Here is a 16,461-nt window from a genome sequence, read left to right as displayed (position 1 = left end):
ACCTTAGACAAGTGACTTAATTCAGCTGCTGTGTCCTCACCTGCAACATGGAGTGACGCTGCCTCCTCCACGGGGTGGTCGTGAGGGGGCTGGATGAGGTCCCAGACGGGAAGCCACCAGTACACGGAACAGTAGAACCCAGGGCGGCTCGCCCGCCCACCTGGGGGGCTCTCAGGGCACACACTCGCAACCTTCCACATGCATCCACCATGCATACCCACCACCTCCTCTACACACAGGCTTACCTGGGCACACACCTCACCCCCACCTTCACGTACGTATACACACATGTGTACCCGTGGTTCCTGAGCAAACATCTGTCGAAGCTGAAACATCTGTGCAGACTGTGAAATTCCATTTTGAGGACCACCGTGGGACATGTGGGGGGACCCCTCCGGGCCAGGAGCCTCCTCGAGGAGGGCGGCCCCACGACGGGCACTGGTTCTCACCAGCTGCGCCCTCTGTCCCTGCTGTTTTCCAGTGGCTGAAGCAAATAGAGGGAACGGAGGCAGCGCTGACCCAGAAGATGCTAGACCTGGAGAAGGAGAAGGTAAAGGCCATGCCCCAACCCCAGGAGGGAGGGGGTTGACGGCGCGCAGATAACTCGCTTCCCGGGAAGGATTTACGTGTGTTTTATAATGATTTGCATGCATTTCTAAATTTTGCTTTTGCTCTCATCCCTATCCTGTGTGGTCATCATCCATTCACTCAGTTATTCACTTGATACATATTTTTGAAGCCTCTGCGATCCTGGAAACTATGACAGGATTAGGCGTTCAGTAATGAATAGCAGGGTCCCTATGGAGGGTCTAGCCTGAAAGCCCATGGGGACATGTGCGTGGGAGCCGACAAGCGCAGTGCAGCATGAGAACCTTAGGAGAGGCAGGTCAGTGATATGGAAGCAAATGGAACAGGGGCTCCCGAGACACAGAGAAGGGACTCCAGTGTTCGCTTGCTCCTTCCTGGACATGAGTTTGGGAGAGACACACTGGACCTCCGTTTCCTCATGGCTAATGGGGTTTTCTATCTCCACCTTGATGCGCTGGAGGGATGAGAGATGCTGGACGCATAGCCCATTTTCTCACAGTGCTTGGCACCTGTGGGCACCTGATAAACAGTGATGGTGGCTATTCACCACGGGCCCTGGGCAGAGAGCGGGATCTGTCATACCCAGCCTGGGGATGTCGGAGAAGGCTGCCCAGAAGAGATGGTTCTTGAGCTTTCACAGACCAATTTCCCCAAGTAGAAGTGAGGGGAAGAAGGAAGAGCCTGAGGCCTGGAAGCAGCGCGTGGCATGGGAAGAGCCCTGGGCTGACTCCCCAGGCCTGGGTGTCTAGTCCACATCCATCACCAGTGAACCATGGCATCTAGAACAAGGCACTGGTCCTCTCTGGCCCTCTGTTTCCTCCTCTACAAAACCAAGTGGCTGCAACAGCTGAGCTCTAAAATCAAGTGGCTGCAATAACCAAGCTCTAACCCTGAAACCCTCCAGTCGGTAACAGCAAGATATTGGGGTTCTGGAGAGCTCATGCCTGGGGGGATGGAGAGTGGGGAGGACACGTCCAGCAGGAAGAGTACCCAGGAGGCGGGTGATGCTGCTGGTAGGGGGAGAAAGAGTCACATCAGAGAACTATTGAGATGGTCTTCAGAAGGATTCCTGCAACCCGGGCTTGGGAACCAGGCCAGGCACCCAAGAGGAAGAAAGCTGGGGAGAGTGGGGAGAGGCTTGATGGAGGTTCCTGGGCTTGGGAGGCTTCTACTGGGGATTCACACAGGAGCGAGCAGGGCAGACCTGACACCCTTTCTCACTTGAGCACCTGGTGGGTCCCCACCTCGGTGGGACTGTCACCCTCCAGCGAATGTGGGTAGGCTGGCTCTGAAGAGCTGCCAGGTGATGGGTTCTCGTGCTGATCTTGACCTTGGGCACCTCCTCTTTTTCAGGACCTGTTCAGCAGGCAGAAGGGCTACCTGGAGGAGGAGTTGGACTACAGGAAGCAAGCCCTAGACCAGGCTTACCTGGTAGGACCGGAAGTGGGTTGGATGTTCTGGTTCTTTAGACTCAGCAGTACAGGCTGCTCTCCCTTGGGGGCTGATGGTGAATCTGGGGTTCATGAAGTGCTGCGTGGGTGAGATTCCAGTGCCGCCTCCACGTTTCGACTGGTTTCAACCCAAATGACTGTACAGATAAATGGTCACTTTTTGCAAGTCAGTCATGATTTTTCCAAAATATTTACTTAGCTTGATCATTTTCTCTGGGCATACTTATTCAGTTCTGGGCTTTCCTGGTGGCTCAGACAGTAAAGAATCCACTTGCAATGTGGGAGACCTGGGTTCCATCCCTGGGTTGGGAAGATCCCCGGGAGGAGGGCATGGCAAACCCACTCCAGTATTCTTGCTTGGAGAATCTCCATGGCCAGAGAAGCCTGGCGGGCTACAATCCACCAGGTCACAAAGAGTTGGACACCACTGAGCGACTCAGCACACACACTCAGTTCTAGTAGTCATTTGAGATGAAGGAAAATAAACTTTCTGCTTATTAATATTTTTATTAATATTTATTTACATGCTTAAAGCCCAGAGCAAGTTTTCCCATAAGTAGCAAAAAGAGACGGTCACAAGGCAGTTCCACAGAGGTGGAACTACCCAGGCAGTTCAGTGGTTAAGACTCGCACTGCAGGGCCTCGGATTCGATCCCTGGTTGGGGAACTAAGATCCCACATGCTGCATGGCATGGCAAAAGTACTTTTTAAAAAAAGGAACACAGAGGTAAAGCAGCGAGTGGAGGGCAGGTGATCATCAGAAAAAGAATTATATGTCATGAGGTTCTGTGCAGCATCAAGCTTGGGTCACAGAACCAGTTGTGGGCTTCCAGATGATGAATGTAAGGAGGGACCATGCTCAGGTTCATAAGTCATATGGCTTTGAGGGGGCATTTCCTGGATGTCCCCTCGATCAGAGGGAACTTTGAGCTCAAGGCTGCTTTTCCAGGAAGAAGCAGTGAGTAGCAACATCTGGAGCAAGACTGCCCAGATCATTTGTAGCTAAATCATTTGACAAAGTGGCTTTCCACCTAACAAATGCAGAATTAACAACTAAACATTAACTTGCAATCCCCATTTCCATGAAGACAGAGAGCAGGAGGCTGGACTTAGCACAGGCAGGACATTCTGGATGTGAAGGCTGGTCCACCTCCCCGTGACCCTTGACCTTTCATGTCCAGGCTCCGAGGCTTGAACCCCCAGGGCAGGGAGCTGCAGATGGAGAAGGTCAGGAAGGTTTGAGCCTCATCACGACAAGGCGTTTTCCTCTCGATTGTCATTTCTGGGCATACAATGTTGTAATGGCGGTCAAGGCAACTAAAGAATGAGAACATGTTCATTCTTTTCTCCCTCTCTTTAACTATTTTGGGTTTTCCTTGATTCTATCTAGTCTCCATCCTTTTGCAAATACCCTTTCTTGCTGCATGATACACCATCTCTGTCCTCCCCTGGGCTTCCCCAGTAAGTTCTGAGGAATACAATTTCAGGGGATAACGTGGAAACCTGTGGCCAAAAAAAAAGAGGGAGAGTAATTTTGTTGACCTCTGGCTCCTTAATATGCTTAAGGATGGGCTGGGACTCCAAGAGGAACAGAGGAAGTCATATGTCAGGTTCACTGGTTCTCGGGCCCTCTTCTCAAGGGACATCTTCCAAGGCTGGTGTTCCCCAGAACACTCTGGGAAACTCAGTGTCTGCCCTTGGCTGTCTAAGTGCCATGTGCAGAAAGGCCCTACCCGAGTCCTGGTTCTGTAGAGGAGGCCCTTGGCTGTCTAAGTGCCATGTGCAGAAAGGCCCTACCCGAGTCCTGGTTCTGTAGAGGAGACCCCTGGGCAGGCTGATCCTGTTGCTGGGTAGAAGCAACATTCTTACCCAAAGAACATTCCAGGAACTTCTCTGGTGGTCTAGCGGTTAAGACTTCGCCTTCTAATGCAGGGGGTGTGGGTTCTGTAGGGAGTGTGGGTTCTGTGGGGGGTGTGGATTCTATGGGGGGGTGTGGGTTCTGTAGGGGGTGTGGGTTCTGTATGGGGTGTGGGTTCTATGAGGGGTGTGGATTCTATAGGGGGTGTGGGTTCTATGAGGGGTGTGGGTTCTATGTGGGGTGTGGGTTCTGTAGGGGGTGTGGGTTCTATGGGGGGTGTGGGTTCTATCTCTGGTCAGGGGGCTAAGATGCCATATGCCTCAAGGCCAGAAAACCAGAACATAAACCACAGGGGCAAAATTGTAACAAATTCAATAAAGACTTGAAAAATGATCCACATCAAAAAAAAAAAGAAAAAAGGAAAAAGACTATTCCAAAGCCTCAAGTGGGATTTCAGGCACATGTTGAGGTTGGAGCTGTGATCAGTGTGAGGCTGACCTGAGGAGTCAGGGAAGTAAAATGCTCCCGAGGGTGGCAAGGCCATGTGCCCAGGCAGAAGTGAGGACAGCAGGTGCCAGACGCACACCTGTGTTCCTTTGTCATCATGTAGAGTAAGATGGCACAGGGCCACAGTGGAGCTTCTGGAATTGGATGGTGAGATCCTGGCTGGAAACTGGCCACTTGGGGGCCTCCTAGGAGTTCGGCTGCTGAATGGGGGCAGCCTGCAGGCACAGGCAATCTCCCATTCCATGGGGGCCCCTTGGCTATGTCAGTGGACACATTCCCACCCCCTCGTTTCCTGAGGTGATCGCTGGAATCAGGAGAGGGGAAGCCAGTGCCTGTTGGCTAAAATTGATCTGGTGGGCCTGGAATTCCCTTGCGGAGTTAATACAGCTCTGCTGAAGTGGGGGGCTACAGGAGCAGATGGCCACAGGCGCAGAGCGCTACCTGTGTTGACCCCCTACTTCATATCACCTCTTGTCTCTTCCTGGCAGTTTCCATTAAAACTGGTTGTTGGTTGATAACATCTTGGGAAAAGAAGGGGCTATTCCTAGCAAGGGATTCAGGTGGGGACTTAGGGAGAAAGAGAAGGAAATACTTCTCTCTTTCATCCCTAGATATTCCTATAAGGTAACTGTATTTAAGTGTCTCACCGTGAAGTTGAAAAGAAATAACTTCCTCTCAGGATGAAAACTCCGATCTTTCACAAAGATCCCCTTTATTGGCTACTAATCTCTCATGTGCTTTGCTAACCAAGGGAGTCTTGCTTCTTGCGGGGAGGAGGGAGCAATGAGGACATTGCCCCCAGTTGCTTGGGGTTGAAATCGCTTTTCTAATGAGCCAGCTGAACTGCCAAGTGCCTGCAATTTGGGACACATTTTCCCACGCTACTCCAGATAAAAGGAGAGATTTGTTTCCCAAGCTGGAGACAGTAAATTGGAAGCCAAGGATAAAAATAAAGATGAGTCCAATCAAACCTCTTTTTGAATCATATTTTAAGGGGAGATTATGACTATTTTTTCTTTATCTGTAGAGAGCAGAGCATCTTGATTGAATAGAGTAAGACACGTTCTCAAAACTGTGTGCAGGGGGCTGGAAGGGGCTCCATCACCCCACCCCACTCTGCTCGGCCCCCCGCATGCCTCCCCACCCGGCCCAAGATCCCCCAGCTCAGCCTCGCTCAGCTGCAGTGCCCTGGGGTTTCCTGCCCCCCCACCTTGTGACCTCACACTGTCTGTGTCATGTGGGTCGCTCAGAAAATCCAGGAGCTGGAGGCCACACTGTACGACGCGCTGCAACAGGAGCCGGGGCGGAGGGCCAGCGAGGCGCTGAGTGAGGGCCAGCGGGAGGACCTGCAGGCCGCCGTGGAGAAGCTGCGCCGGCAGATCCTGCGGCAGAGCCGGGAGTTCGACAGTCAGATCCTGCGAGAGCGCATGGAGCTGCTGCAGCAGGCCCAGCAGGTAGGGGAGGGGCCGGCAGGTGGGGGAGGGGCCGGCGGGGGGAGGGGCCCAGCTGGTAGGGGTGGGGCAGGCAGGTGGGGGAGGGGCCGGCCGGGGGGAGGGGCCCAGCAGATGGGGGAGGGGTCGACAGGTAAGGCAAAAGACAGGCAGGTAGGGGGAGGGGCCGGCAGGGAAGGGGCGGGGCCGGCAGGGGGAGAGGCCCAGTTGGTAGGGAGACGGGCCAGCAGGTAGGGGAAAGGACAGGCAGGTAGGAGGAGGGGCCCAACAGGTAGGGGTAGGGCAGGCAGGTAGGGGGAGGGGCACCTGGCAGGTAGGAGTAAGCACTCTTCCGGGTACCACTGTCCACCATTCCCACTTCTCCACCCCTCCTGCCCGCTGTCGGCACACTGACACCTCTGAGGGCCCATTCGCTGGAGAGCTGGCCATAAAGCAGGTTTCCGTGAAGTGGAGGTGTCTTCTCATGGACACTCTCATAGCCCGTCGAACCCTCAGTGATGGAGGGGGGTTGCTTACGGGCCCACTATACCACCCACTGTTTCTAATCATACATTTGAACAAGGTCCCCACCCTGCCAAATGTAACACAAACCAAAACGAGGCGTCCCCGCTTCCTCCAGCATCCGTCTTCTGTTTAAACTCGGGTTCTTGTAACCAGGGGGCCGGCTGGCCAGTTTACTTTGGGGCTGTATTTTGTGACGACGACTGCTTTGAGGACTGGACCTGGAAGCTGTACCACTTGTTACCTCTGAACACCTAATGCTTTCCTAAGTGTGTGCGGCGTCCTGTGTGAGCTTCGTGTGCTGCTAAGCACATGGGGGCCAGGTTCCCAGGACCCGTGGTGCTGATGGAGCTGAGGCGGCCCCAGGGTGTGGCAGTCTTTGGAGGCTCACTGCTTTAGATCTCTTACCCCACGGCACTCCTGCGGGTGGGACAATTACCTCCGTTTCCCTGATGCGCAAGCTGAGACTCAGGAAGGTTAACTCGTGTGCCTGAAGGCCCTTCAGCTCATAAGGAATCCTGCCAGTGAGGAAGGATAACCAGTGGGAGTCGACGGCACCGAAGGAGAGGGAGACAGAATTGGAGGAAGGAGCCGGTGGAGAAGTGCCTTCTGTCCGAGGCAGCAGAGGCCCCGGTTAGGACTAAGAAGCGAGGATTCCCATTGCGTGTGAAAAAGGGATGCGGGGGCGGGGCAGGCACAGCTGACTGCATTTGGTTGAGGAGTGAAAGGGCCGTGACCAAAGGGGAAAGGGTAACTGGAGGTATGAACGCGAGCTCTTCATTCCATTCTTGGTTTGGGTGAAGGGACCCCGGGCAGCCCCTGCAGGAGCCCCTGGGCTCCTGTGCTGCCGTGATCTGCTCGCCAGCCACTGAGCTAGCCGGCTCTGATGGGCGTGGCTCCTGAGCCGGTCTGATGTCTGGCACGTGCTAGGTGTTGGCTGAGCACCTTGAGCTGCAGCACACACAACACATACAACACACCACTTTCAGAGCAGGACACAATATAGCACACCACAGCACCGTCACAGGCTCCGGCAGCACTCGGCCGTGTCTGACCCAGCCTGGGGCACCGGATGCCTGATTTGACCAGAAGGACACATCCCAGGTTGCCGTGGGCTGCACCGGTCTGTCTTGTCTGCATCTAGCCCATGGGGTGCAGTGACGTCACCAGTGTGACCCCTATGGACGTTTTATTTTTCAAGCGCTATTAACTAAGGGGAAAAGTGGATACAGAGGGCAAAAAAAATCAATCAGCACATGGCCCCTTTCTCAACAGGCTCATTCGGCACATTTGCACCATGTTCTGCTGTAGTGAAGATTGGAGTTAATCCACTCATGTCAACTTGCTTTGTCCTATCCCTCCGCAATCCCACAACCTCTGTCCCTGCCAACCCATCCACTGCACCCTAGAAGCCTTCCTAACACAGTGCAGCACCACCCTTCCTCAGACCCATCCTAGCTCCCCACTGCCCAGAGGATGAAGTCTGGGTTGCTTAACCTGACATTCTGACACTCCTGGACCCCGTGCTCACCTCTACAAATGCATCAGCTGCCTCTCTCAGGAGCTTTTCCTACTCCATTTGTAACTTTTCTAACATCTGCATACCAGGCACTGTTCTCCGGGTTGGGGACACAGCACTTGCCCTCTTGAGGCTTATATTCCATTGCGGGGAGACAGACCAGTGCTGGCACTTAGAGGAGGCTCCATAAATGTTGGTTCACTGATGCTCACACCAGCCCTCTAAGTGGGGGCCATTGATGCAGTTTCACAGGTGAAGTGAGTGAGGCTCAGAGAGGCTAAGCAACTTGCCCAAAGTCACACAGCCAGGAAGTGGCAGAGCTGGGATGTAAATACATGTCCTTAGGTGGCAAAACTCTTAAACACTGCCCCTTCCAGCCTCCCATAACCAGGTGAGAGGCCAACCCTGGTTGTTTTTTTTTTTTAAGTCATGAAAGACTAGAATGAGAGTCAGCTTCTCAGGCTGATTTCTTTTTAGATAAAGATTTTTTTTTCACTTAATCTTTTTTTTTTAATTTTTACTTTATATTGGGGGTATTCAGTTCGGTCGATCAGTCGTGTCTGACTCTTTGCGAACCCGTGAACCACAGCACACCAGGCCTCCCTGTCCATCACCAACTCCTGGACTCCACCCAAACCCATGTCCATTGTGTTGGGGATGCCATCCAACCATCTTATCGTCTGTCGTCCGCTTCTCCTCCTGCCCTCAATTTTTCTCAGCATCAGGGTCTTTTCAAATGAGTCAGCTTTCCGCATCAGGTGGCCAAAGTATTGGAGTTTCAGCTTCAACATCAGTCCCTCCAATGAACACTCAGGACTAATCTCCTTTAGGATGGACTGGTTGGATCTCCTTGCAGTCCAAGGGACTCTCAAGAGTCTTCTCCAACACCACAGTTCAAAAGCATCAATTCTTCTGTGCTCTGCTTTCCTTTTAGTCCAACTCTCACATCCATACATGACTAATGGGGGTATAGTTGGTTTATATTGTTGTGTTAGTTTCAGGAGTACAGCAAAGTGATTCAGTTTTATATATACATATATCCACTTTTTTCAGATTCTTTTCTTATATAAATTATTACATAATGTCGAGTAGAGTTCCCTGTGCTATATAGTAGGTCTTTGTTGATGATATATTTCATATGCATATGTTAATCTCAAACTCCTTATTTATCCCTCCCACCCCAACTTTTCCCTTTGGTAACCATAAGTTTGTTTTCAAAGTCTGTGAGTCTGTCTCTGTTTTGTAAGTAAGTTCAAAAAATGGACAGATAATCTAAATAGACATTTCTCCAAAGACATACAGATGGCCAAAGAGCACATGAAAAGATGCTCAACATCACTAATTATTAGAGAAATGCAAATCAGAAATGCAAATGAGGTATCACCTCACACTTGTCAGAATGGCCATTGTTAAAAAATCTATAAACAATAAATCTGGGGAGGAGATGGAGAAAAGGGAACCTTCCTATACTGTTAGTGGTAATGTAAATTGTACAGCCACTATGGACAACAGTAAGGAAGTTCCTTGAAAAACTATACATAGAATTACCATATGACCCAGCAGTTCTGATTCTGGACATATATCCATAGAAAACCATACTTTGAAAAGATACACGCACCCCCTATGTTCATTAGCAGCACTGTTGACAATAGCCAGGACATGGGAGCAACCTAAGAGTCCATCAACAGAGGAACGGATGAAGAAGATGTGGTACATACATATAATGGACTATTACTCAGCCATAAAAAAGAATGAAATAATGTGATTTGCAGCAGTGTGGATGGACCTAGAGATTATCGTACAGAGTGAAGTAACTCAGACAGAGAAAGACAAATACCACATGACATCACTTACATGTGGGATCTCAAAAAATGATACAAAGGAAATCAGACTGATTTTCAAAGCCCAGAAGTTGTTCCTGGGAGATTTTTGCAAATCCTTTGAAAACTGTAAGAGGTTGTCCCCTCCTCCATGTGGCATTGTGGTTTACAAGGCACTGTTCCCTGGGTGCCCATTTCACCCCCAGAGTCACAGGGTCACTGTTCAGTTATTACAGAAGAGGAATTCCACAGAGAGATTAATTGATTACATGACAACCCGAAGTCCACCAGTTGGTAAATTTGGGGCTCGGGATCCAAACCAGAGTCTAGCCGAGTTTGTGCTCATTCTTAGGTGATCTCCACCTTGCAAGGGGATCTCTGAGGATCTATATCACTGACTCCTTCAGGTGGAAGAGGATTAGAAACATAATCAGTCTCCTTTATAGAGCACATACTCTGCCAACTTTACCTTAAGCACTTTGCACAGATTCACTTTCTAAATCCTCAGGTGTGGGCAACACTACTACTCCCAATTTACAGATAAGGAAACCAAAGCCAGAGAGGCTGAATTACTTGCCCAAGGTCACATATCTAAGTGAAGGTTTTTTTGGTGTCTTTTCCTTATGAGTCAGGCCTCCCTTGTGGCTCAGCTGGTAAAGAATCCACCTGCAGTGTGGGAGACCTGGGTTTGATCCCTGGGTTGGGAAGATCCCCTGGAGAAGGGAGAGTCTACCCACTTCAGTATTCTGGCCTGGAGAATTTCATGGCCTGTACAGTCAATGGGGTCGCAAAGAGTTGGACACAACTGTGCGTCTTTCACTTGCTTATCAATCCACTCTCTGTTTTGCTGCCAGTGTGATCTTTCCAAAATCAAACTCTCATTATTTCCCTACTTAAAACCCTTCACAGACTCCCCATGACACCCCTAAATCTGCAAGCTCCTCACCAGGACATTACAGACCCTCTGCCCCCTGGCACCCTCAGTTCTCTGCACATATACATCATTCCTTCTGCCTGGAATTCCTTCCCCTTTCCTGCATCTGGAAAACCATCATCGGCTGGGTTCTGTGCCTCCTCCAGGCCCCCCAGCCCACACCTCAATTCCTTACCCCCCTCACCTCTCTGCTCAAACTTGACCTTCCCTGAGTCCCCATATAAAATAACACCCCTTCCCTTTCCCTACCCCACTTGATTTTCTCTGTGACGTCTGTATTTATCCAGGACATCATCTATGTATTTGCATAATTCCATTGTCTGGACCTGATGGACCACAAACCCCTCGAGGCCCCAGGCCTCTATTGAGCCATACCTGCTGAGTGGGCACACGGCCCATTGAATCATACCTGTTGAGTGGGCACATGTGCCCACAGTGGTGATTCTCAGAGTGGGGTCTCCAGACCAGCAGCATTCCCATCACCTGGGAATCTGTGGGGAACACAGCTTCTCAGGCCCCACCCTGGAACTGATGAGTCGACAACCCTGGGGCAGGGCCCCGGGGATCCACAGGGCCTCCAGGTGATGCTGATCTGAGTTTAGGAATCTGGGCAGAAGGTTTCTCCAGGCCTGAGGATGGGTCTACGTGCTTAATTCAGGCTGATGTGAATCGCCTGGCCTTCAGTCCGACAGCCTTCTCCCAAGGAATGAGGTGTCCATTTGCATTCAGGACTGGCGATTCTAGCAGCTGTCAGGGCATATCAACCCTCTCGGGTGACGAAGCTCTATTGGACACATGACAAACTGGAAAAGGTCATACCTGCCAGGACTCCTGGTGAGATGCTGCCTGGAACTGGAAGGAACGGATTGATAAACCGCTGAGGGTGGGTGTGCAGCCCAGGGAGCATTCAGCAGGTGCAGAGCCAGGCAGGTGGCCCACTCTCCCTGTTGGCTCAGGACTGATGAATTTCTCAAGACTCTGGACTTTCATTGCTAAAACCAGGAATGTCCCAGGCTCACGGGGACAGTTTGTCATCCTTAAACCTTCTAAGAACCTGGGTGGATGCTGCAGCCATGCCCCCCATCAATACTCATCTCCTCTGCCCTAGCTCCCAGGCTCCAGCTAAATAAATCTTGGACATGTCATTTGGTGCTGCTTCAAATCCATGAGCTTTATTGACCTGCCCAAAAGACACCTCCGAGTCTTGGTCTCATCTTGATGTTTATGTTTTCTAAAGATCCTGCCTTAAGAGTGCAATCTGTTTCCATGCATTTCAAGAACAGGCAAAAATGTACTTTTAGTGAGAGAGGTCAGAATAGAGTTGCATGCGGGCCTGAGGGAGCTTCCTGAGTGCTGAAGGGGCCCTTGGTCTTGATTTAGGGGGTGGAGAGACAAGCCTGTCCATGTATAAGAGTTAGTCGAGTTACCCACTTAGTGTTTGTATGTTAAGCTGCTTACTGTTGTTGTTGTTCAGTTGCTAAGTTGTGTCTGACTCTTTGTGACCCCATGGACTGCAGCATGCCCAGCTTCCCTGTCCGCCACTCTCTCTCAGAGTTTGTTCAAACTCATGTCCATTGAGTCAGTGATGCTATCTAACCATCTCATCCTCTGCTGCCCCCTTCTCCTTTTGCCTTCAATCATTCCTGGCATCAGGATCTTTTCCAATGAGTCGCTGCTTCACGCTACACCAGATAAACGATAAAGAGTAAGATTTGAACCTGGAAAATTTACTTTTTCTGATACAGAACTTAATGTGTTGCAGAGAGTCCGAGAACTGGAGGATAAGCTGGAGATCCAGAAGCGACACCTGAAAGAACTGGAGGAAAAGGTAGGTGGTGTGAGCTTGCACCAGCCCCTGGCTTCTTTCCATGAACCGCTCACATGGAATATTCTCTTCTGTCAGTTTCATGAAACCTAAATAACAGGCTCTGTTCAGCCCTCTCTTCTCTGCCCGTGTCCCCCATACCGGCAGTCCAAGAAATAAGTGCTTTTCTAGGGAAGAAAGTCTGAACCCCTCTGATACTACCTCACTGGGAAGAGTGAGGTGACCTTCTTCATTAACCATAAGACATTGGGTTCATTCCCCTTAAATGGCATTTATGCCCAGAACCAATGAGTGTTCTTCCCTTCAGGGAAGTCTCTTCCTTCCAGCAGGAAGTGAGGCTGATGCCCAGTCTCACTGGCCCCTGTGGTTGTCGCCACTTTACGGGTGAGGACACTTGAGCCTGAGAAAGATTCAAACACTTGTCCACAATCCCACAGCTGGGGAGGGATAACCCGGATCTCCAGGGATTCCACAGTCACCCCACCAGCGCCCCCACCACACGTTGCTGGTCCAGACAGATAAATGAGTCCATATACGTGGCATCTTTGTCAGGGCACTCACCACTTCCTGTTCATCTGCCCAGTGGCCAGGACTTCCTTGAGTTCAGGGACCAGCTTTTATTTACCTCTTTATCCAAGACAGTTCTTGCTATGAAATAGGACATCATCAAATGTTTGCAGGATAAGTAATAGATGAGTAGAAAACCCAGGCTTCCTTGGTGGCTCAGGCAGTAAAGAATCTGCCTGCAATATGGGAGACCTGGGTTTGATCCCTGGGTTGTCAGGAAAATCCCCTGGAGAAAGGAATGGCTACCCACTTCAGTATTCTTGCCTGGGAAATTCCATGGACAGAGAGCCTGTACAGCCCATGGGGTCACAAAGAGGTGGATAAGACTGAGCGACTAATATACACACACAAACACACTTACACAGAAAATCCACAATTGCATATTTTATGTTGTAGAGCTAACTCATGTTTGGGAATAGGTGACGGACTCTGACACCAACTTGGGGTGGGAGGTGTCTATTGGGGACAACGTGCCACAGAAAAGCTTGAGGGGTGATGTGCTGCCACCCTGGAAAACAAGATGGAGAAAGGATATTTCTGGGCTTCAGGTTTCTGAGGCTGATCTTTGGAGAGAGGAAGCTGACTCATTCCATGGACAGAGTAGGGTCAAAGTCACGAAAGCCACCAGAGGGCAGATTCAGGGCTGTCTGCAAATGGGATGACAGCTCACCCTTTCTAGAAGGAATCAAACACAATGACCCAAAGAGATGGAGCAGCTCTTCAGATGCTACACCAGCTTTCCCTCCTAAAAGTCAGCTTTTACACAGATTAACTCACCTTCCTAGTGTCTTCCCTCCCAGCCTGCACAACCGACAGTGTCCTCACGAGGGCAGCAAAGGGTAATGGCTGGAGGATCTGGGGCCATTCTTCTGCCCGTGCCCTGGAAACCTGCTAGGAATTTGGTTTAAGCAGACCCCTAGAGTCCCCGGGCTTCCCTTGTGGCTCAGCTGGTAAAGAATCCATCTGCAATATGGGAGACCTGAGTTCGATCCCTGGGTTGGGAAGATCCCCTAGAGAAGGGAAAGGCTACCCACTCCAGTATTCTGGCCTGGAGAATTCCATGCACTGTAGTCCATGGGGTCGCAAAGAGTCGGACACAACTGAGCGACTTTCACTTTCACTAGAGTCCCCATAGGGCTTCCCTGGCAGCTCAGCTGTAAAGAATCTGCCTGCAATGCAGGAGACTCGAGTTTGATCCCTGGGTCAGGAAAATTCCCTGGAGGAGGGCATGGCAACCCACTCTGATATTCTTACCAGGAGAATACCCATGGAGAGAGGAGCCTGGCGGCTATGGTTCACAGAGTAGAACAGAGTCGGACACGACTGAGGCAACTAAGCCGCAGCAGAGTCCCCATCAGACAGCTGCTCACCACTCCCCCCACCCCCCACACACAACTTCTGAGATTATTTTGAGTAGCCAGTGAAAGCAAAAGTGTTAGTCATTCAGTCGTGTCCAATGGACTCTAGCCCACCAGGCTCCTCTGTCCATGGGGATTCTCCTGGTAAGAATACCAGAGTGGGTTGCCATGCCTTCCTCCAGGGAATCTCCCTGACCCAGGGATCGAACCAGAATCTCCTGCATTGCAGGCAGATTCTTTTCCACTAGTGCCACCTGGGAAGCCCTAATGATAAGTTGAAGTGAAAGTATTAGCTGCTCAGCCTGTCGGACTCTTTGTGACCCCATGGACTGGAGCAGCCCAGGGGGTCTCAAGGATGCTTCAAGGATTTCCCCACGGACACTACTGGCCTGGGCTGGTGGAAAAATAACTCCAACCACCGTGGTCAACGGTCAGGAACTCTTTCCCTGCCACCTGCCACAGAGTGGTCTTGGCAAGGACCTTGCCATCCTCAGATCTGTTTCCCCACGTAGAAAATCAAGAGTTAGGTGATTCTAAATGTCCCTTCTAGCTTTAACTTTAGTGATTCTAAAATGTGTTTAAAACTTGTTGGCTGTCTGGATGTTCATTTTTTTAGTAACAATTTCGGGGAGCTATTACCTTGAGATTTGGGGAAAAAAATAATGAATTATTTTCAAACACCTCAGATAATATTCAGACATGTTTCTCCTAAGCTAATCTCCAAAAAGAATCACCAGCCATTCTTTTCGAATAAATCAAGTCGTAAATAAGCTAAGGAAGATCTCTACTTTCAAACTGACCTGTACAATTTTTCACTCCTTTAGGGCCACTTTTTTTCCTGATATTTTTTTTCTTTTTAAAGCAGAAAAACCAATGGCATAAAAGATTTTAAACAATGAATCTCTTGGAAGAGTGGGCCCTGGCAGGGATGGGGGAGGGGGGAGGGTTCTTTTTGTCTTCTGATGGAACTGGGTGACCTGGGACCTGGGTGGAATCTTCCTTGATCTTTGTATGCATGTCATACCCAGCCTTTGATGGGACCATCAACCATGACCATCAGAGGGTTCTTCCTGGATATATACTATCCTGCCACATTCTTCAAGAAAGCCACACCCCAGCACCAAAAATTCCTGGTCCGGGAATGTCAGTCCACTCCCTTATTCTTGCCTGGAGAATCCCATAGACAGAGGAGCCTGGCAAGCTACACAGTCCACGGGGTCACAAAGAGTCAGCCATGACTGAGCGACTAGCCCTTTCACTACGGTGTACATCTCCCCCGTCTGTGTTAGCCAGATGTTTGCGGACTGTGTGGGGATAACCCACCGTGGTCGAGGAATCCCACAGAACGGATTTCTCAGGTGGAAGCAGCTTCTAAAGCCCACTGACTTCCTGTGTCTCTTTCCAAATCCAACCCCAGTGCCCTAGTTCTTGTGAAATGCTGTCATTGAGTTCCATACTACATATCTTACATCTTTCTTTCTTTTCTTCCCCCCCTCCTCATTTTCTTTTGGTCTTATTTTATAGTTTTTGTTCCTTTTTTTGTTTTTCTCACTAGCATTCATTCTGTGGCCTTGATGACTTCAGTGAGCCAAGAACTCGGGTTGGTATCCTTTCATTTTCACTCATATTTTCTAAAAAGGAGATTTCCTCCCAGCTCTGACTGTGACATTCCTTTAGGCAACATGGAAGGTGGCCTTGTGATAGATTGCTCAATGTCAGGCCCACTGGGCTCAATGTCAGGCCCACTGGGCTAGAGACATCCAGGGGCCGCTGGCACATTCCACCCCTGGGAGGGAGACTGGGGAGTTCTCAGTGAATAAGGTTGGACAGTGGAGACCTGGTTGTCACCATATTGTTATTTCATCTTGAAAAGGTGGTTATGGTTTTATCCAAAGGTCCTCAATGTTTTGGCCTTGGTTTTTGGTTCTCTGTATCGCCTGTGAACCAGTAAATTCACCGTATGGCCCACTATAGGCTCTCTATTTCCTGTGGGCCAGTAAATTCACCAAAGAGTTGGCTTCTGGGGTCAGGGGTCCTCAGGAGTCTATGGCCTGCATACAAAATGCCCAGGAAGCCTGTGTA

The 16,461-nt window shown here is 50.4% G+C and overlaps 1 protein-coding gene across 1 annotated transcript in view; it reads left to right on the top strand.

The window, feature by feature from the left end:
* The window catches only part of JAKMIP1 (janus kinase and microtubule interacting protein 1), a 126,542-nt gene extending 110,588 nt beyond the window's left edge, over positions 1–15,954 (top strand). The window contains exons 18-22 of the mRNA XM_061145164.1: positions 482–550; positions 1,942–2,019; positions 5,655–5,858; positions 12,392–12,457; positions 15,904–15,954. Coding sequence (XP_061001147.1) covers positions 482–550; positions 1,942–2,019; positions 5,655–5,858; positions 12,392–12,457; positions 15,904–15,954 — 468 coding nt within the window. The remainder of the gene's footprint in view (positions 1–481; positions 551–1,941; positions 2,020–5,654; positions 5,859–12,391; positions 12,458–15,903) is intronic.
* The last annotated feature ends 507 nt before the right edge of the window (positions 15,955–16,461 follow it).

Source organism: Dama dama, chromosome 6, assembly GCF_033118175.1.
Source record: "Dama dama isolate Ldn47 chromosome 6, ASM3311817v1, whole genome shotgun sequence".
Lineage (NCBI taxonomy): Eukaryota > Metazoa > Chordata > Mammalia > Artiodactyla > Cervidae > Dama > Dama dama.
This window is presented reverse-complemented; position numbering and strand designations above follow the sequence as displayed.